The sequence below is a fragment of the Triticum dicoccoides genome, chromosome 2A, assembly GCF_002162155.2.
Source record: "Triticum dicoccoides isolate Atlit2015 ecotype Zavitan chromosome 2A, WEW_v2.0, whole genome shotgun sequence".
NCBI classification, from domain to species: Eukaryota; Viridiplantae; Streptophyta; class Magnoliopsida; order Poales; family Poaceae; genus Triticum; species Triticum dicoccoides.
The window spans coordinates 104,026,346-104,048,089 of record NC_041382.1 but is presented as its reverse complement, the minus strand read 5'-3'; the positions used below and the strand labels follow the sequence as shown (position 1 = coordinate 104,048,089).

Below are 21,744 nucleotides of genomic sequence, written 5' to 3'. Positions count from 1 at the left end.
GATCCTGTCATTTTGCAATCGCATTCTTTTTATACATATCCATAGACTAGGTATACTTACCTTTGTTCTCCTTGAGATGCCTCTTGGCAAGGCCGAGCTCGTCCTTGAACCCTTTAAGGTCCTGCTTTAGTGCGGCGACCTCCGCAGTCAGTGCGGCAGATGCCAGAAGTGAAGCCTGCATACACATATTGACATACTTATATTAGACTCCTGTGATATTGTTTGATCCTCTGTCCGACTTTTCTTTGTGAACACCGAACAGAGCATCAGGGGCTACTGTCTATGCGGTAATATTTTTCCTATATTTTAACACTTACCTCAAAGCCTGTTAGAAGGCTGACACATGCTTCAGTCAATCCGCTCTTGGCGGACTGAACCTTCTGGACCACCGCACTCATAATAGTACGGTGCTCCTCGTCGATGGAAGCACTGCGAAGCGCTCCCAGCTGATTGTTCGACGCCTCTAGATGGACAGAGGTCACCGGCACAGGCATCTTTCCCCTCTTGGAAGGAGGCCGCCTGCCCGAGTCCGGAACCACTGGAGGTTCCGGCACGGTGTTCGGCTGAGGGCCGAACTCGAAGCCCTTAGGGGCCTTGTTCCCTCTGCTCCCGGAGTCCGGAAGGTCGCCTTGAGGCGCCTCCGGGATTGTCTCCCCTCGGCCCAGTGCCTCTTGAGACAATACCTCGGCGTCGTCCACAGGGCAAGGGGAGGTGGCGGTCGGAAGTGGATCGCTATCCATACCTGACGAGCCCAGGGAGCCGTCCGACGATACATCAATACGGGCTCCTGGCGGCCTGCACAATCATGTTCGGCGTTAGGGGAAGCAGCGCGACAAAGGAATGCTATGAGTTACTTTGGTATCCGAATACTTACGACTTTGCTAGGGGCTTGGCTCTGAGCAGCCACTCGTCTTCGCCTTCGGCGGCGGTGGTGGAACTGTCCGGAAGGAGAGTCCTTCCCTTCTTGGACCCTTCGCCCCCCCGGTTGGGGCGGCCTTCCTTTTCTTGTCTCCCCCAACTGAAGGGGGAGCATCTCCTTCTTCCTCCTCGTCTTCGGGGGAGGAGTGTGCTGCAGAGTCATCGGACGGTGAGTCCGATAACACCTGGCGTCGGGAACTCTTTAGGGTTCCCTTGGCCTTCTTGGTCTTCTCTGGCACCTTGTAAGGAGCCGGAGTCAGCATCTCTGTCAGGAGAGCATTTGCTGGGCCTTCGGGCAAGGGAGCCGGACAATCGATCTGTCTGGCCGTTTCCTGCCAGTCCTGTCAAAGGAACGGGAGCTTAGATCCCGCATAGAGTCAAACTATGAAAAACAAGTATCCTGTAAGAGGTAAAACAGCTTACCGCGCTGGCTTGGCGCTTCGCGCAGAATTCGCGATCCTCGGTAGTAGTAGGAGGAACCTCGACGCCCTTGAATAACACCTTCCAGGCATCCTCGTGTGTTGTATCAAAGAGCCTGTTCAGAGTTTGGTGCTGGGCCGGGTCGAACTCCCACAAGTTGAAGGCTCGTTGTTGACACAGGAGGATCCAGCGGATGAGCATGACCTGGACTACGTTGACGAGTTTGAGCTTCTTGTTCACCATGTTTAGAATACATGTTTGGAGTCCGGTCAGCTCTCCTGAACTACCCTAGGACAGGCCCTTCTCTTTCCAGGAGGTGAGCCATGTGGGGATGCCAGATCGGAACTCGAGGGCCGCTGCCCATGCAGGGTCACGCGGCTCGGTGATGTAGAACCACCCCGATTGCCACCCCTTTATGGTCTCCATGAAGGAGCCCTCGAGCCATGTAACGTTGGGCATCTTGCCCACCATGGCGCCTCCGCACTCCGCCTGGCGGCCGCCCACTACCTTCGGCTTGACATTGAAGGTCTTCAGCCATAAGCTGAAGTGGGGCTTGATGCGGAGGAAGGCCTCGTACATGACGATAAACGTTGAGATGTTGAGGATGAAGTTCGGGGCCAGATTGTGGAAATCCAGGCCGTAGTAGAACATGAGCCCCCGGACGAATGGGTGGAGAGGGAATCCCAGTCCGCGGAGGAAATGGGTAAGGAACACTACCCTCTCATGAGGCCTGGGGGTGGGGATGAGCTGCCCCTCATCTGGGAGCCGGTACGCGATGTCGTCGGGCAGGTATCCGGCTCTCCTCAGCTTCTTGATGTGTCCCTCCGTGACGGAGGAGACCATCCACCCGCCTCCCGCTCCGGACATGGTTGGAGAAGGTCGAGGTGGGAAATGCGGACTTGGGCGCTGGAGCTCGAGTGTGCGAAAGTGGATGAGCAAAGGAGGAAGAAGGCATGGATGAAGAGGTCAATCCTTATCCCTTTGTATGGGCGGACGAAACTATGCGTCCCCACTAGCCTATCCTCCAAGCGCCATAACTGGTGGCGCGGTTGGGTTACCCACGCCCGTATTGATGAGAATCCCGTGATAAGGGGACACGATCTCTGCTTTGACAAGACGTGTCAAAAAACTTCCTTGTGTTATGTGCGGGGCTAGTTAAAGGAAACGGTTCCAATAATCACCGGGCCATGACATAATGTCGTGTTGCCAAAACAAGTCAGCAAATTGGATTTGTGGAAACATTATTCTCTCTACGGTGGTATGTGGAACTTATTTTGCAGGGTCGGACACTATCCTTGTATTCAAATTCTTCCGTGGTGTATTCGGGGGAGGAACCCTCCTTGCAATGCCGAAGACAACACTGCATGCCGGGCTCATCGTCATTTAAAGCCTGGTTCAGGGGCTACTGAGGGAGTCCTGGATTAGGGGGTCTCCGGACAGCCGGACTATATCCTTTGGCCGGACTGTTAGACTATGAAGATACAAGATTGAAGATTTCGTCTCGTGTCCGGATGGGACTCTCCTTGGCGTGGAAGGCAAGTTAGGCAGTACGGATATGGATATCTCCTCCTTTGTAACCGACTTTGTGTAACCCTAACCCTCTCCAGTGTCTATATATACCGGAGGGTTTTAGTCCTTAGGACACAACAATAACATACAATCATACCATAGGCCAGCTTCTAGGGTTTAGCCTCTCTGATCTCGTGGTAGATCTACTCTTGTACTACCCATATCATCAATATTAATCAAGCAGGACGTAGGGTTTTACCTCCATCAAGAGGGCCCGAACCTGGGTAAAACATAGTGTTCCCTGCCTCCTGTTACCATCCACCTTAGACGCACAGTTCAGGACCCCCTACCCGAGATCCGCCGGTTTTGACACCGACACCGACAGTATATACTTGGCTAATTGTAAGAAGAATGTGTACCTGGGACATCGTCGATTTCTTCCGAGCAGGCATCCCGTAAGAAAGAAACACAAGCATTTCAAAGGTGAGGCGGATCACCGAACGAAGCCTCGCCTCCGTACTGGTGTTGATGTACATGATATGGTCAAGGATTTGAAGGTGGTCTTTGGGAAGGGTCCTCGTGGACAACCTGTTCCGAATGACGCTGACGGATGCGCACCCATGTGGAAGAAGAAATCTATATTTTGGGACCTGCCCTATTGGAAAGACCTAGAGGTCCGCTCCACAATCGACGTGATGCACATGACGAAGAATCTTTGTGTGACCCTGCTTGGCTTCTTGGGTGTGTATGGGAAGACAAAAAATACACCTGAGGCACGGGAGTACCAGCAAAGTATGCACGGAAAAGACGGCATACATCAGGGTCATGCAAGCTACACTCTTACCAAAGAAGAGAAGGAAATCTTCTTTGAATGCCTGCTCAGTATTAAGGTACCGTCTGGCTTCTCGTCGAATATAAAGGGAATAATAAACATGGCAGAGAAAAAGTTCCAGAACCTAAAGTCTCATGACTGCCACGTGATTATGGCGCAACTGCTTCCGGTTGCATTGAGGGGGCTTCTACCAGAAAACGTTCGATTAGCCATTATGAAGCTATGTGCATTTCTCAATGCAATCTCTAAGAAGGTAATCGATCCAGAAATCATGCCAAGGTTAGAGAATGATTTGGTGCAATGTCTTGTCAGTTCGAGTTGGTGTTCCCACCATCCTTCTGCAACATTATGACGCACGTCCTAGTTCACCTATGCGAAGAGATTAACGTTTTGGGTCCTGTATTTCTACACAATATGTTCCCCTTTGAGAGGTTCATGGGAGTCTTAAAGAAATATGTTCATAACCATGCTAGGCCAGAAGGAAGCATCTCCAATGGCCATGAAAATGAGGAGGCCATTGAGTTTTGTATTGACTTTATTCCTCACCTTAAGCCGATTGGTGTTCCTGAATCGCGGCATAAGGGCAGACTGGATGGAAAAGGCACGCTAGGAGGGGAACAAATAATATGTATGGACGGACATTGTCTCACTGAAGCACACTACATAGTTCTACATAATTCCGCCTTGGTGGCTCCGTATATGGATGAACACAAGAATTTGCTATGCTCCAAACACCCGGAGCGGTCTGATGACTGGACTACACGTGAACGAACCAGGAGTTTCGCCAGCTGGTTGCAGACACGTACCATGCATGACGCCTCTATTGAAGATGACCTGTACTTCCTGTCCTAGTTACCATCTTCGAATATAATGACTTTCAAAGGGTACGAGATAAATGGTAATACATTTTACACGATCGCCCAAGATAAGAAGAGCACCAACCAAAACAGTGGTGTCCGCTTTGATGCAGAAACCAAGACAGGAAAGGAAACATATTATGGTTATATACAGGACATATGGAACTTGACTATCGACGTGGTTTGAAGGTCCCTTTGTTTTGGTGCAAATGGGTCAATATGACACGAGGCGGGGTAACGGAAGACCCGCAGTACGGAATGACAACAGTGGATCTCAACAATCTTGCGTATGCAGACGAACCATTCATCCTAGCCAATGATGTGGCACAGGTTTTCTATGTGAAGGACATGTCTACCAAGCCGAGAAAAAGAAAAGATAAGGAAGCGAATGCATCGTACGATGAGCCAAAGCGGCATATAGTTCTTTCTAGGAAGAGAAACATCGTGGGAGTGGATGACAAGACAGACATGTCAGGAGATTATGAAAAGTTTGATGAAATTGCTCCATTCACAATGAATATTGACCCGAGCATCCAGTTAAATGATGAATATTTTCCATGGCTACGGCACAAAGGGACACACGCGAAGAAAAAGTTTCACACCCAAAGATCTGGGATGTGATCGGCTTCACTATCATCACTTTCTTCTGTGTTTCACACCCAGGAGGGAATCTCTGTAATAGTTATGGTAGCTAGTTATGTGTTTTGGCATTTGAAACGCGAAGAAATTTTATGTGCAAACAAACTGGATGCACTTCGTGTACAAAATGGACAATCTCTTTCGAAGTATTAGGGTTTCGGACGAAAACTCATCTGTTACAAAGGCATTTCATTTTTTAAATAACCTAAACATTACCAAATTGAATATAATGATAAAATGCACTAATATTAAACATAAGAAAAAAGAATCACTAAAAAATCTATTTTCAAAGTTAAGTTATTCACAAACTAGTGATTTACAGAAATTTCAAATAATTCAAAATTTAAACTATTCAAATTTGAAAACTACGGGCACTAACAGAAAGTTTGTAATTTTTTGTACCTAAAGCAAAAATATTCGCAAAGAAACTCTAAATATAGCAAAAAACAACTCAAAAATAAATAAAACAAAAATAAATAAAGCAAAAAAAACAAGAAAATAAAAAGCCCGCGTACTGGGCCAAAGCGGCCTGCATACGACTAGAAACCCAACGTGTATTGGGCCAGGATGCAGGCCCGCAAAGGCCCTGTAGGCCCACAGGGCAGCACAGAACAGATAGGCCCAGTAGGCTTGCTTTGGAAGGAGCTCGAGAGAGCTATCGCACTGGGCTTATAAACCAGTGCGGACGCCCCTCGGCTAGCGAGGTGGGACTAAACTTGCCGCACCGCACCTGCGCCAGCACACCCCTTTTAGTACCGGGTCGTGGCTCCAACCGGTACTAAAGGGGGGGTCTTTAGTACCGGTTGGTGCCACCACCCGGTAATAAAGGGGTGCCGTTCCCGCCGCTTGGCCTGGCCAAAACAGACCTTTAGTACCGGTTGGTGGCTTCAACCGGTACTAAAGGTTGTTCTATATAAAAAAACACTTCAGAAAATTTGTCAGTTTCTCATCTCCCTCTGCTTCTTTCTCCTCTGCCCCGTCGCCGCCGCCCCTCGTCGCCGCCCCCGTCGTCGTCCGTTCCCGTCCCCGTCTGTCCCCGTCCCCGTCCCCGTCCCCGTCGTCGCGCCCCGCCCCGTCCTCCCGTCGTCCCCGCCCGGCCCGTCCCCGTCCCCATCGTCGCCGACCCGTCCCCATCCCCGTCGTCACCGCCTGTCTTCATCCCCGTCGCCGCCCCCCGTCGTCGCGCCTCGCCGGTGAGCTCCTGCCCCGGCCGCACACACACAGTGTTATAGAAATATTAGAAATGTTAGTTATATAGAAATGTTTTTTAGTTATAGAAATATTGGAAATGTTAGTTATATAGAAATGTTAGTTATATATAAATAGTAGAAATGTTAGTTATATAGAAATGTTAGTTATATTAGAAACGTTAGTTATATAGAAATGTTAGTTATATAGAAATGTTTTTTAGTTATAAAAATATTAGAAATGTTAGTTTTAGTTATAGAAATATTAGAAATGTTAGTTTTAGTTATAAAATTTAGAATTTGCATATATGAAATCACAATCCATCATTTAAAAAATGTTACTTTACTTTTGCGGCATATAGTATTTGTTGTCGACGATGTCCGGCCCGCATCCTCGCCGTCGACCAGTTCGCGACGACGTCCTGCTTCAGAGGACCCATGTCCGGGACTGGGCTCTGCCGGGCTGGCACTGGGAGGTGCTACCTTCAGGGGCGCGATGCTTGGTGAGGAACCCGGCCCCGGGCCCCGTCGTCGACCCTGATCTCCTTTGGTGGCGTTCGCGTGGGCCACTTTCAGTGCAGAGGGAGCCGGCCCCGCCGGAGGTGGTACGTCACCGTGTCAGGGAGGAGGACGAGCACGTCCATCGCTACATGGCTGCTATGGACGTCAGGTTCTCCAATACCTGGCAGGTTCTTTGGGGAGATCACCCGAGCTATGATCCAGTGATGGTTCCTTCACTTTGGTTGTCCACCGCCTAGATTACTCTCTAGTATTCGATCTTTATTAGCTAGCTAGCTAGCTAGTGATGTATTCGATATATAATATTCGAGACGATGTATTCGAGATTATATCTATTATTTGAGACGATGTATTTGAGATTATATCTATTATTCGAGACGACGTATTCGAGATTATATTCGATGATGCTTATTATGTACTATGATTGATTCAGTTTTTCCTTATTAATTGATTGCATCCATGCATTGTAATTTGAATATATTTCTTTTGGATTAGTTAAATAAAACCTATGGAGGACAATACCGGCAGAGAGGGAGAAGAGGCCCTGTTCAATATCATACGCAATCCTCGCGGGCCAGATGATGATCAGAATGAAGAAGATTATGACGGTTCCGAATATCTAAACAACACCGGGGAGGGTGATATGATATTCGATCGCGACGACCGAATTGATGAAGTCATGAACTATGAACATGACGAAGAAAATGTTGATCTTGAAACAACAAAGACCGGCGAGGTATATATATTTATATAAGCAGGCATCTGGTGATCATCACATGTTTTAAATGACTTGAAGATATATTAACGAATCAAGCAAATCTGCAGGCGACAGGAAACGAGGCCCGAACAAAAAGTTGAAGGAGGGCGTAAAGTACAATATTGAGGCCATCAAACCTAATGGCGAACCATTAGCGCCTAAGAAGATTGCAGACAAGTTCATTCGTCAGTGCGGAGTTCTTGTGAAGGACCAACTCCCGATCTCCCTTCAAGAATGGAGAGAGCCAGCAAAGCCACGTCCAGTAGTTACTTTTGTCGACGAGAGACAAAAACTTCTGCTTTGGGAAACGCTCATGGAACATTTCACCCTACCAGATCATTTCACAGATGCAGATGTGGAGAAAGTCAAGGATGCTGCTCTTAGGAAGATGGCGGTTGCATTCAACAACCACAAGAATCGTGTATGGGACAAGTACGTCAAGGGAGGAAGGAAGACTCCAGTATTCGAGGGAACACTATAGAAGCAAAGTGCTCATTGGGACGATTTCGTGAAATTCAAGGATTCGGAATTATCTAAGGAGTGGTCGAGAATAAACAAGGCCAATGCCGCAAAAAAGGATAAGTTCCATAAGCTGGGGCCAGGTGGCTATGCGGTGGGAATGCCTAAGTGGGATAAGTCTAAGAAAGAGATAGAGGATGCAGGTGTCACTCCAGAAACATTGAGCTGGCCCCCCAGGTGCATGACTTGGTTCTATGCGCATTGGGGGGGGAGTTGGACCCGAAGACATGCAAAGTTTCGAAGAAGGCATGTCTAGACGGAGCCGAAGATAAGCTACTTGTTGCAATAGAAGAGGCTCGATCGGGGGTGTTCGAGCCCAACAGAGAGAACGACGAGCTTACGCGTGCCCTGGGAAATCCTGAACACCCGGGAAGAACATGAGGCAAGGGCAATATTCCGTGGTATGAGGGGTTTTCAGACTGGAATGCCGACTACAGAACCCGTGCGAGAAAGAAGATTGTGGAGGATAAGAAGAGCAAGATGGAGGAGGAGCAGAGGAAGCTGGACTATGAACGCCTTCAAGGCCTAGAATCAGCACACGCATACTTGGCAATCAAATTACAGCGGCAGTAGGAGTAGATCGACTCACTTAGCCAGCAAAGGGGGTCTCAGCAGCTGCAGCAGCTAGCGGATGATCCATCATTGGATTGCACCGTCCCATCCATGCCGAGAAGCAGCGTGGGTTCCATCCCGGGCGACGCATTGCTGGATAGCTACCCAGTGGATGACATCATGGAGAACACTAACTGTGAGCTACACTTCAAAATGAAGAACATATCCATGAAGGTGGCGGGCGCCCTTGCTTTTACAAATCCCCCCGAGGCAACCTTCCATTGCAACCCGATTCCAGCGGGCTATGCTCGTGTCTTGGTTGATGAGGTGGTGGACCAATATTCGGGGCTAGAGCTTGACATTCTTGGAGGTGACGAGGAGCACACACTGGGAGAGGCCAACCATCATATCATCCTATGGAGAAAGGATTGCATCATCTTTCAAAGGCCACCGACACCGCGTCATCCGACTCCTCGTCGAAGTCCGCCACCGAGTCAGCATACTCCCACTCCTCCAAGTCCACCAACGCATCAAGCCACTCCTCCTCCAAGTCCGGCACAGTTTCAGGCCACTCCTCCTCCTCCATGTCCGGCAAAGCATCAGGCCACTCCTCCTCCAAGTCCGACACAGCTTCAGGACACTCCTCCTCCTCCAACTCAGCCACGTCAGCCGTCTTCGCCGCCTCAGCAATCACGGAAGAGAGCCGCCTCAGCTATGGTGTGTAGCGGTACAAGTCGAGGTAGTATTGGAGGTACAGGCGGAGGCAAGCAATTTCAATATGGTCCAAGCAGCCTCGCGCCTCTTCCGCAGAGGCCTTACGACAAGTCCGAGGAGGAAAACACAGCCATATAGAAGGCCGAGGTGGAAGCCCATTTTGCACTGAAATCCGCCGCCAAGGGAGAAAGTGCCTGAGGAAAAGATTGACCACTTCATTCGTATGGCTAGACCACCAGCTCCCAAGCGTGTTGATACAGACTATGAGCGCCACCTCAGGAAGTTAAATCAAGCACGTCTACAGAAAGAGGCGAGCTCGAGCTTGAGCAAATCAGCTGGCAAAACATGCGGTAAAACCATTCCCCAGCTGGGAGAACAGGCGGCGCAATCAATCCCCCCGCTTGTTGTGCCAACAACACATGAGAGTACGCGCGCCCAATATTATTGTGGGCATACCGTTTATGTTCCCGAGCTGGGCGATGTGGTAATAACCGAGGAGCATATTGAGCAGGCTGAAATGCTCAAGATCACTGTTGGACAACCCCTCGATATCGAGCCCATGCCTCTGATCGCAGAGGAGGAAATAAAACGGAAATATGTCCGGGGCCAACCTTTGGTCGAGCCAGACGAGGTCAAGAAGCTCCCAACGAGAATGTATGAATTGCATCAATGGTACATGGACATTACCAAGATTTTCAATCGAGAGTCCCTCATGGTGAATGTCAAGAAGGATCATTACTACCATGAGAAAGCTATGTCCGTTGAGTATTCAGAACTATTTCAGTTATACAATCAAGACGCACTCGACAAATCTATCATCAGTTGCTATTGTCTGTAAGTAATTTCTTTCTGTAATTTAAGTCTCAAGCTAGCTGTAGTGATCATTTTGATCAATCATTACCTGTAATTATCCTCACTATATTCTTTTTTCTGTGGTATTATGCAGGATGAAGATTTATGAAATGAAAAAAGGTGAACGCTATGGCATTGGGTTCGTTGACCCAAATACCATTAATTAATACACATGGAAATTAGATCCATATTATGAAAAAAGTGTAGACGAAAGCATGCTAGAGTTCTTCAAGCGCCTCAAATACAAAGAAGATATACTACTTCCTTACAACTTCGAGTGAGTCACACTGTCTTGTACTACAAATTATGTTTTTGCCTACTAGCTAGCTACATGTTTTTGCTTACATATGCCCGCTTAATTAAGACATGCAAACGTGTGTGCATGCAGATTTCACTAGATCTTATTAATCATTAAAGTTGATGAAGGAACAGTTGAAGTACTAGACTCACTACTTAAGAAAGCAAGTGACTACACCATCGTGAAGGGGATAGTCAACAGGTAATTTCAATCATTATTAACTATATCTCGGCCTATTTAATTAGTTTGTCATTTCCTGATAACAACTATTTAATAACCCATTTATTCATTTTCTTTGTCGGCGGGCAGGGCTTGAGCAAAGTTCATCAGCGTCACTCCAGGCCAATGGAAACGAAATCTGAAATGGTATCGACCCCAGGTAAGTAATTAAGTAGTACTAGCTAGCTAGCTGCCATCTCTTTAATTATCATGCTTGATTAATTATTATATGATCAAATTCCATTCTCGTAAAGGCCCTGAAGCAGGCGCCGGGGAATAATCTGTGTGCATACTACGTTTGCGAGAATATTCGCATGATGGCGTCCGAAAGGAGCAGATCTCAAAGACAGGAGTGGGTACGTTTGTGAGAACACTATTCACAATTTTTACACCATTATCAATATCTAGTCACACAACTAATACACATGCATATTGATCTCCTTCTTAACAGTTCAAAGAGGTGCGGGAGCAGCTCCTACCAATGGAGCGCATACAAGCAATTCAAGAGAAAAATAGCGGGATTTTTGCTCAACCAGGTCATAGATCCGAAAGGAGAATACTATTACCCGCTACCGCCCCCATGAACCACTTCCAATTGTTATCGTGCTCTGAAGGCACCAATTAGGCTAATGCCGCTGGCTCCGAAGGCACCAATTAGGAGAAATTGTATATAGCTAGCTAATTGTATATATATATATATATATATATATATATATATACATGTGTGTATATATGTGTGAATTAATTAATGGTGGTTGTGACACATTCGATGATATATGTATATATATGATCGGTTCTACTAGAAATTCTATTTATATATATGCATAACGTGTACAATATGTAGTATCGTAAAATACCAGCAAACGAAAAAGAATTAAATGGAAAACACAAAATTATATAAAAAAGAAATCATAAACCCAAAATTCCCCAACCTTTTAATATCGGTTGGTGTCACCAACCGGTACTAAAGGGCTCCCTGCCCCCGGAGCTGGCTCGTGCCACGTGGTTGCCCTTTAGCACCGGTTCGTGCGGAACCAGTACTAAAAGGGGGGACCTTTAGTGCCCACACTTTAGTGCCGGTTACCGAACCGGCACTAAAGGGCCTTACGAACTGGTGTTATTGCTCAGTTCTGCACTAGTGTCATATCTTCGTAGTACTTAGGCGAAGCCCTGTGCGGATCACTTCACCATCACCATCATCATGCCGTCGTGCTGACGGAACTCATCTTCTTCCTCGACACCTTTGCTGGATCAAGAGGACGAGGAACGTATCGAGCAGAACGTGTGCAGAACTCGAAGGTGTCGTACGTTCGGTGCTTGATCATTCGGATCTAGAAGAAGTTCGACTACATCAACAGCATTGTTAAACGCTTCCGTTTTCAGTCTACGAGGGTACGTGGACTGATAACCCACAAGTATAGGGGATCAATTGTAGCCTCTGTTGATGAGTAAGAGTGTCGAACCCAACGAGAAGCTAAAGGTAGGACAAATATTCCCTCAAGTTTTATCGACCACCGATACAACTCTACGCACGCTTAACGTTCGCTTTACCTAGAACAAGTATGAAATTAGAAGTACTTTGTAGGTGTTTTTGGATGAGTTTACAAGATAATAAAGAGCGTGTAAATAAAAAGTAGGGGCTGTTTTAGGCAAAGAAGCAATAAAGTTAGTATAGCGAGTGTGGAAAAGTGGTGGTAGGAGTTGCGAAATTGTCCCTAAGCAATTGACTACTTTACTAGACCGATAGCAAGTTTTATGTGAGAGAGGCCCCTGCTAGCATGTCATCCCTGACTTGGAATTCTATGCGCTTTTGATTGGAACTATTAGCAAGCATCTACAACTACTACCATTCATTAAGGTAAAACCCAACCATAGCATTAAGATATATTGGTCCCCTTCAATCCCATATGCATCAATTTCTATGGTAGGTTGACGCTTCTGTCACTCTTGCCCTCCAATACATAGTCCTATCAACATACAACTAACCCTATGGTGTGATCCACGCTCGCGCTCATATAATGGGCACCAAAGGACAACACCATAACCACAATCAAATTAAACCAATCATAGCAATTCACCAGTTACCGATAGGGCAACAAAATCTACTCAGACATCATAGGATGGCAACACATCATTAGATAATAATATGAAGCATAAAGCACCATGTTCAAGTAGAGGTTATAGCAGGTTGCGGGAGAGTGGACCGCTGTAGATAGATGGGGGAAGGTGATGAAGACGTTGGTGAATATGACAGAGGTGTTGGTGTAGATCGTTGTAGCGATGATGGCCCCGGCTGTGTGCCGGCGCCACCGGGAGAGAGGGGGAGAGAGCCCCCCTTCTTCTTCTTCTTCTTCTTCTTCTTCCTTGACCTTCTCCCTAGATGGGAGAAGGGTTTCCCCTCTGGTCCATGGCCTTCATGGCGGCGGAGGGACGAGAGCCCCTCCGAGATTGGATATGTCTCTCTCTGTTTGTGCGTTCCTGATTCTGGCCCTTCACCGTTTCTTATATCTCCGGAGATCCGTAACTCCGATTGGGCTGAAATTTTAACATGATTTGTATCCGGATATTGGCTTTCTTGCGGCAAAAGAAGGGCACCGACCGCCTTATGGGGTGGCCACGAGGGTCGGGGGCGCATCCCCTGCCTCGTGGCCCCCTCGGGCATCATCTTGCGTTGATTCTTCTTTCCAAAAATCACATATATTCCAAAAAAATCTCCGTAAGTTTTTATCCCGTTTGGACTCTGTTTGATATGGATTTTATGCGAAACAAAAAACATGCAATAAACAGGAACTGACACTGGGCACTGGATCAATATGTTAGTCCCAAAAATAGTATAAAAAGTTGCCAAAAGTATATAAAAGTTATATAATATTAACATGGAACAATCAAAAATTATAGACGGAGACGTATCATGGACACACTCTCCCCCTCGTTGTTATGCATCTTCTAGATAGATCTTGCGTGAGCGTAGGATTTTTTTTAAAATTGCATGCTGCGTTTCCCAACAGTGGCATCAGGGTTTTCGAGTTCTTTACTATCGTATGCCTAAATTTGAGAGTACAAGAGTGAAGAGCTCGAAAGCCGTCAAATTATGAATGATTTTCTTCTTCCATCATTGCAAAATCGCTATGTGATAGGAATGGAGAATTGTTGGGTTAGACATTTAGCTTCTATCCGTCGAAGCTTGGCAAGTAGTATGATCATGACGACTCGAAATAATTAAACACAAGTCCCATAACAATCTTCATACCAACATATTCAGTTCAAAAGCATCATAGAAGTGACATGACAGCAGTTGGCAACTAGGTCATGAACAAAAGATCCGATGTGTGGACACATTGACTCTCCGCCGACTCCCTCTCCATGCCCTCGTCGATCTTGTGGAGAAGGGGCCGTTCGGTACCGACCGCGGCAAGGACGACCATCAAGGTATCTACTTGGCAGCTGCACAAGCGCTCTCCTCGCAGGCGGCCACCCTCTCTGCCGCTGGAGCTGCGGTCTCTGTCGCTAAGCAGCAGGCTATTTCAATGCGGGCACCGGAGTGGGATTCTTGGCCACCGCACCTGTTTAATACTAGCAGGCAGTCGGGTGGGCAACTGGCTTAAATGTGGTAGAAGCCGTCTCGTCCAGTCTCGCTGCTTCGGTATTGAACAATCACGTAGATCAAGCGGACGTAGCACGTGAGGTGCTCTCGGCCGGCATGCCAGTTCAGTGCTGGCTCCAAAGATCGGTCCTTTCCGCTCTGGGCCGGCATGAACGCGGGGCGGGGATTGGAGGTATGATCGTGCAGGAAAGGGTGCGGGCGCGGGAGATGGTTTTGAGTGGGACCGCGTTGTCTGACGTGTACGTGGCCGTGGTCCGAAGGCCCGCAAACCTTCCCTGGTTTGCAAGAATTCAGACACGCAAACACGTCCGTGAATAAATACGAGTTCACATTGAATAGTAAACTATATCCGGACAGCTTTCTCCGAACTGTTGCGGGCTATTTGAGTGTTCCTGTTGGAGATGCACTAAAGAACCAGAAGGACGATGGGTGAGGACCACGACAAATGTTCTCCCATGGAAGAATGCTTGTTTGCAATATCTTGGAGAGCAAAGTCAAGCAAGAACATGCACGGAGAGCATAATCTTACAGCTCGAACAGGTTGACATTGTGTGCGCTCATTCCCTGCAAACGTTAATGTGGATGTCGGGTGGAATCCATAGTAGATGATGGTGTCTAGCATGTGTCGATGGGTTTTTGATAATTATGTGGTATCTTGTGCCGCAATGACAGGGATGAAGGATGATTGGATGGACATTTCTTACCCTGGGAGTTGGGATCGTGGAAGCTGCCAGTTTGCAGTTGGCATTTTTGTCAATTATACAAGTGTTAAGCAAAACCGTTTTAGTTGGCTGAGATTTACTTAAATTACAATCGATTTGGGAAAGTGTAATTTCATGCCTGTAACTTGCATTTTTTTACCCAGTTGCAGGTTGCAATTTTTATAAAGTGAAGTTACACTTTTCTGAATCAAATGAGTTTTGAAAAAAAAAGCTCAGTACGTGCACATAGAATTGGTAGAACTGTTCTAATAAATCAGGAAAGTTAAGAATGAAACATCGGTCCCTAAGAGCATCTTCAATAAAAGATGTAGATGCAAAAATAACTATGTTTTTCATCTCCAAGGCTAAAAAACTCTCTTCAACAGATAATGTAGATGTAAAAATAAAAATTACATATCTGCCTTCCGGAGATGTAAAATACAACATCTCCGTTGCAAATTTGCATCTCCGCTGACTGGAGATGTAAAAAGGGCAGCCGCGCGCCAACCGCCAACTGCCGTTTCTTTCCGTTTCTACGCAACCGCCGCTTGTCCGCCTCCCGCCCATCCACCGCTCGCCCGCCTCCCGCCACCGTCATGGCCGACGCAGATGTTGTATCGTGTGCCGCAATGGAAGGGGTGATGGATGGACATTTGTTTCATTGGGTGTTAGGACGAAGCTGTTGGCATGCATGGGTGTGTACTATTACACCGGTTTGCTGTTGGCATTCTATGATAATTGTACCGCATGTTTGTCCAGTGGATTGTCGTTTCCTGGGGTTGACGGAGAGGCATCCATGTATATATCCATAGATTAAACAAAACTGTTTTACTTCACTCAGATTTTCTTAAATTACAACCCATTCAGAAAAGTTTAAAGATGGTGTAACTTGCAATTTTTTTATGAAAATAACAATTGAAAATAAAATCTCTTCCATAGAATTGGAAGAACTGTTTTAATAAGCGAGCGAATTTTAAACACTAACGGAATCGCCATCATTGCCTAGTGCCAGGGGCACTCGACAAAAAACAAAATCATCTTGTTGACGTGTTTGCCAAATCCTTTTCATCGGGCCATTCCGGAAAGGTGATGCGGCTGGACTCCTTCCGGCAAAGGCAAGTTTGTATGGTTATTTTTGTCATGCACTCTGCAAAGGCATTTGTCGAGTATAACAAAGCGGGCACTCATCAAACAAACAGACAATGACGGAGCTAGCAAATTGCCAAAGCCTGGGCAAGCTGTAAACTAAAACTTACTTGGTGTATCAAACACAACAAGTGTCATATATGTTGATAAACATCATGTGCAATATACACACTAATGGTTCATAGATCATAGAACTAATAAAAGCATACTGTACAATACCAAATAACTCGCTAGACACTAGCCAATTCTGTCATTAAACAAACATGGTTGAAACCAACATGATCAGCGTTCAATTACACAATTTGACGATATATTATAGGTAAATAACTCACCTAGCTGTCATTTGCCGCCAGAAGCACTCATCGTTGGCGGTTTGCTGCTACTTGCTGCCGCCGGTACCAAAGACAGAGATAAGCAGAACTACTATAAGTTCGATATAAAAGCGACAAACTTTCATCGTTATCTTATTTAAGGCGTTGTATACTTGTGGATCTGTTGACCTTCATTGGTTGATGTCGGCAAACAGGATAAAATTCTTGTCATTTTCGTTTCTAGCTGGACATCCGACGGCAGCGTGAGGGTGGGCTTCCCTTCTTGAAGGTGTTGTTGTGGAAAAAATCAACTTAGTTGTATGCGCTATATTCATATCTTGTAATGGCGCTACCATAGTTGTCTAAATTTTGTACTCCGTTTGTTGATGTCTTTAACCTTATTGCCTTGCATCAGCTTCAATAAAAAATGGACGTGTGCATCATAATGATGCAGAGGCGCTGGGTTTTTTAATCTTTTAAAAAATCAACATATATAAAGTTTTTGCTAGAACTGTTAGGAGTTAGGGCACTATACTCGAGTGTCCTAATCCTTGAATGGAGGCAAAGAAGGAGCTGGAGATTCTCCAGCTAACTGAAGTGAGCATGAACGATGACGCGAGGTTGCTATGATGAAGTGGCGAATACTAACATGATGATGGACATGTAACAATTGAGTTGAGTTCCTACGTACATGCGAGTATGTACTTAGTTGCGAACCATGGGCAAGTATATGAGCATATACAATTGTACTGTGTTAGAAAAATGTGCTTAGTCTGCATGTTGCATGGGCATTGGCATCGTTTGGGACATCCATGCCATGCAACCAATTAACCTTACTGGAGCCAACGCGGCAATCTTAACCATCTGCCCTATTCGGCCTAAGGATATCTCCAACGTTATTCTCGGTTTGACATAGTATTCATCGGCGGATGCGTTCGCGGCCTTTGATATAGTAGCCGGCCATCCAACACAGTGCACGCGCATATTGAACATGACTTGAATAAACAGGACAAATTTCATGCAAAGTAGCCGATTTTTATTTAAACTGGACCAAATTCATGAAAAGTTTGACATACTTTATTAAACAAAAGTGGACGTGATACATTTTAACTTAGGAAAAGTTCCTACTTCAAATCTTCACCGACCGTGAAGGCATCGTACTTCTCCTGTCTATAACTGCCTGTGCCACCTCTGCATTCGCCTTTGCTTTGATCTCCACTAGCTGGGCGTCGTACTCCTCCTCCACGACTCGCAACCTCCATCGCTTGCGGCGGCTGTCGCGGGCGCTACGCATGGACTTGTACATCACCCGTTGCTCATCACGAAGGCCGTATTCTCCATGGCCATGCCCACGACGGCATCCTCACTTGCCAGCTCGCCGTAGATCTATAGCTCTATGAGCCAGTGCTGCTCGAGGAGCCGCATGTTGTACTGATGCTCCTCCTACAACATCCGAAGCGCGGAGATTAACCGGCGGCGCTGGCTGCAACGGGCGCTCCTCCGCCATGATGACCTTGTAGTGCGCCAGCGCCATGGTAAAGCCGGCAACCGGCGCGGGCGCAGGCTCATCGTCGGACACCTACTCCATCATCCGGCCGCCATCCTATGCGCTCTCCTTCGGCGAGCTCGCCGGCAGTTCGGCCTCTATCCATCGCGCACAACGGGCCTGCCAGCCGGCTGCAAGGCCAATCAACTCGATCTTCTGCTCTGTCAAGAGCTTCTCCAACAACGCACTAGAGCTCGATGGCATTGCATCAGAGGTGCATGGAGGAGGAAGTGAAGCGGAGGTGGTGAGCTGGATTATGTCGTGCACTGCCACGTTTATATTGGGCGCCAACCAGGCTAAGTAACGGGCTATTTCAAAGCGGGCGCCAATGTCGGTTTCTTGGCCACCACACATGTTTAATGCCAACAGGCAAACAGATGGGTAATTGGCCGTCTTGTCTGGTCCCGCCACTCCACTCCGGCATTAAACAAGCGTGGAGACCAAGCTGATACAACGCGTGAGGTGCTCTTGGCCAGCGCGCCGCTTCAATGCCGGCTCCAGCGAACGGCCATGTCCACTCTAGGCCGGCATGAATGCGGGTCGGGAAGTGGAGTATGATCGCGTGGGAGATGATGCAGGCACGGGAGATGGTTTTGAGTGGAACTGTATTGTCGGACGCGTACGTGGAGGCAATCGGATGCCCGCAAACCTTCCTCTGGTTTTCAAGAATTCGACCCACATCCGCGAACAAATACAGGTTCACATTGGATAGTAGACTACGTCCGGACAGTTGTTGGTCCAAACGATTGCGGGCTATTTGTGTGTCCGTTTTGGAGATGCCCTAAAGAACTGGGAGGACAATGGGTGAGGAGCACGACAAATGTTCTCCCGTGGAAGGATGTTTGTTTGCACTATCTTGGAGAGCAAAGTTAAGCAAGAACATGCACGAAGAGCATAATCTTAGAGCTCAAACAGGTTGACACTGCGTGCGCTTATTCCCTGCGTACGTTAATGTTGGTGTCGGGTGGAATCCATAGTAGATCATGCTATCTAGCATGTGCCGAAAGTCATCACGATGCACCATTGGTATTTGGTATTTTTTATTATTTTAGTGCTACAACAGTTTTTTTTTTGCCGCTGCTCGCCAGAAACATGCAAAGTAGCCTTACAAACTAGTTGACCAGGCCTTCACAAGAAATATAAATATGAAAACATAACTTAATTCGGACTGTTCGTTCAAAAAATATACATGTTTAAAAATCATAAGCCAAAAAAAAAAGTACGCGCGGAGGACTCGGTGCCCCGCACTTGCATGCACCAAATTCGCTCCCGGATTGCTAATGGCTCGTGGGCGAAAGGAAAATCAGGAGTCACCATCCATGCATGATGGTCCTGCACCAAATGACTTATGAAAGTGTTATAGACGCCGGTAAAACAACGTATGCACAAGGCAAAATATGTTTCATTGTTTCAACACAAAACCAAAAGGAAGTGAGATGTAGATGGTCGAAAAGGCAGCCAACATGTTTGTTATGGGTTCGATTTTTCAGCAAACTAAATATACTTTGACAGTCACATCTCATAGTAAAGTACACCAAATATTTTCGATACAGATCAGATATGAAGCAAAATTGGACCAATAATACAAATTTTGGTAGCAAATAAACAGCAACGGAAATTAAGCTAACAGATACGAACAAAAGCACGAGCTTATTCTGATTAGTCTCCGGCTTCAGGAGTCAAGATGAATTAGGGTTTTGTCTCATCAACCGTCCGCTAGTTGACGAACCGGCACTGCTTTCTGATCTCCCCGTTGGCCTTGGTCTTGACCTCGATGTTGCCCATCTTAACCATTGCGTCCGTGAACTTTCGCTCCCATTTCCCGGGGTTCTTGGCGTTGTGTTCCACAGCCTTGAGTGTCTGCGGCGACAGCAGCGCCGCGTCCGATTTGAACAACACTTTACGGTCAAGTACGTTCTGATAGTACTGTTTGTCCAGGTCATGGGGGGTAACGTCGTCCTGCACCACCACGGGGTCACCGCCGCGGCTGCACTTCTGCTGTAGCGAGCTAGCCAACACGGGTTCCATGGACATGGGGTCCGAGGGGTCGGCTGGGAGGCGGTCAGCGAAGGACGAGCAGTGAGAGATCCCGACGGTGTGCGCGCCCGAGAGGGTAACCATGTCGTCGAGGTCGAGCCCCTTGGCTTTGAACATTGCCTCCAGCACCGTGACGTTGGCGAAGGGAGGGGGCAGGTCGCGGAGGGTCTCGTTGGCGAAAGACACACGCCCATCGTACCGGCCAGCCGGCATTTTGATGTCTACCACGCCGTTGCTTAGGAAGAAGCTGGCGTCGCGCCCAGCGAAAGCGACGATGTCAGCGCACGAGACAACCCCACGGCACTCCTTCTCAAGCTTCGCCTTTGCGGCGTCGATCACCTCGAAGCCGCGGAGGCTGGGGAAGTTTGGAATGCCAAGCTTCTCCGGCTCCGGGCTGGCCGTCGTCGCGTCTAGGAGAACCGAGGCATCGCAACCCTAGAACAAAAAGGACCTCTCGCCCGTTAGGACCTCACAAACACATATATCTTATACTGCACACGTATGGGCGTAGCATGAATTTTACCATAAGCTGGCACGTACCCTGACGAAACAGTCGTGGAAGAAGAGCCGGATGAGACCGGCACCGATGCCGCGATTGTTGTCTGTGGCGTTCTTTACGGCCTCCCTCACAATTGCCTCCGCATTAGGGCAGGAATAGCTGTAGTAGTTCAGGGTGAGCGCCGGTGCCGTAGGTGGTGTCGGGCTTGGGATGGGCGGCATTGGGTTGGGATACCCATAGCTGGCTTGGCATGTATGCGCCATACAACCGAGCAATGCTACCACAACCAAGGCAGCAAGCTTATCATTAGCCATGGTTGCAATGAGCTCTACAGCTAGCTAGATCCTAGAGGCCGGCTTATATCTGGAGAGAGGACGAAGATGGATGCATGGGTGAAGGAAACTTGGTGTTGTGAAGGTCTATTTATAGCTGGATAGCTTAATCAAAGCTGATGAGCCTGTGTCCTCGACGAGCCAACCACCATGAGATGGATATTATGCATGCATGGAATTTTGATTAATCCTTTGAGCATGCATGTTAGGCTGTGGCGTTTAAGTCAACAGGGAACATGCATGGCGAGCATAACCTCACTGGTCACAGCTCGCACAGTTGACATTCCGTGCCCATTTCCCCGTTGATGTGGGTGTCGGGTGGCATCAAGTAGTTACGATAGGTTTTGATAATTGTTTCGTGTGCCTCATCCAAGGGAAGGATGCAGTTCTGTTCTTTTGCTGGGGACAGAGACCGAGGGTAATGTCCTGCTTCTCTTGCGTGGTTCAGGAAATTGGTTTTCTGGTCGTTGGGTTAAATTTTTTGCCCCCGAATATAGTTGACAGTTTTGTCTCTAGTCTCAACTAGTCTATACAAGAATCAATGAAAATCAGAATTTCTTGCATGTGAAAAACTAGTCTATACAAGAATCATGAAAATCAGAATTTCTTGCGTGTGACAAGTTGAGCCAAATACACCACCTTACTCCAAATTCTGTAGCCAAGAGACGTAATTTCGTGGGAATTTTTTACAAGCCTCCAAAGAAGAGCAAACACGAAAAATTCAAAACCAATTCCAAGTGAAGACAAGGCACACGGGTATGATCCAGGTATGAGAT

General features: G+C 47.2%; 2 protein-coding genes across 2 annotated transcripts in view; both read right to left on the bottom strand.

The window, feature by feature from the left end:
* Positions 1-17,860, bottom strand: part of LOC119357712 (peroxidase 2-like) — a 166,935-nt gene extending 149,075 nt beyond the window's left edge. Inside the window, exon 1 of the mRNA XM_037624573.1 lies at positions 17,716-17,860. Within this exon, the coding sequence (XP_037480470.1) occupies positions 17,716-17,860 (145 nt within the window). The remainder of the gene's footprint in view (positions 1-17,715) is intronic.
* Positions 17,861-19,601: 1,741 nt separating this feature from the next.
* On the bottom strand, positions 19,602-21,014 carry LOC119353634 (peroxidase 2-like). Its single transcript, XM_037620272.1, has 2 exons — positions 20,678-21,014; positions 19,602-20,572 (listed from the first exon to the last, which is right to left on the bottom strand). The coding sequence occupies exons 1-2, from the start codon at positions 20,948-20,950 to the stop codon at positions 19,817-19,819; spliced, it is 1,029 nt and encodes a 342-aa protein (XP_037476169.1). The 5' UTR covers positions 20,951-21,014; the 3' UTR covers positions 19,602-19,816.
* Positions 21,015-21,744: the final 730 nt, after the last annotated feature.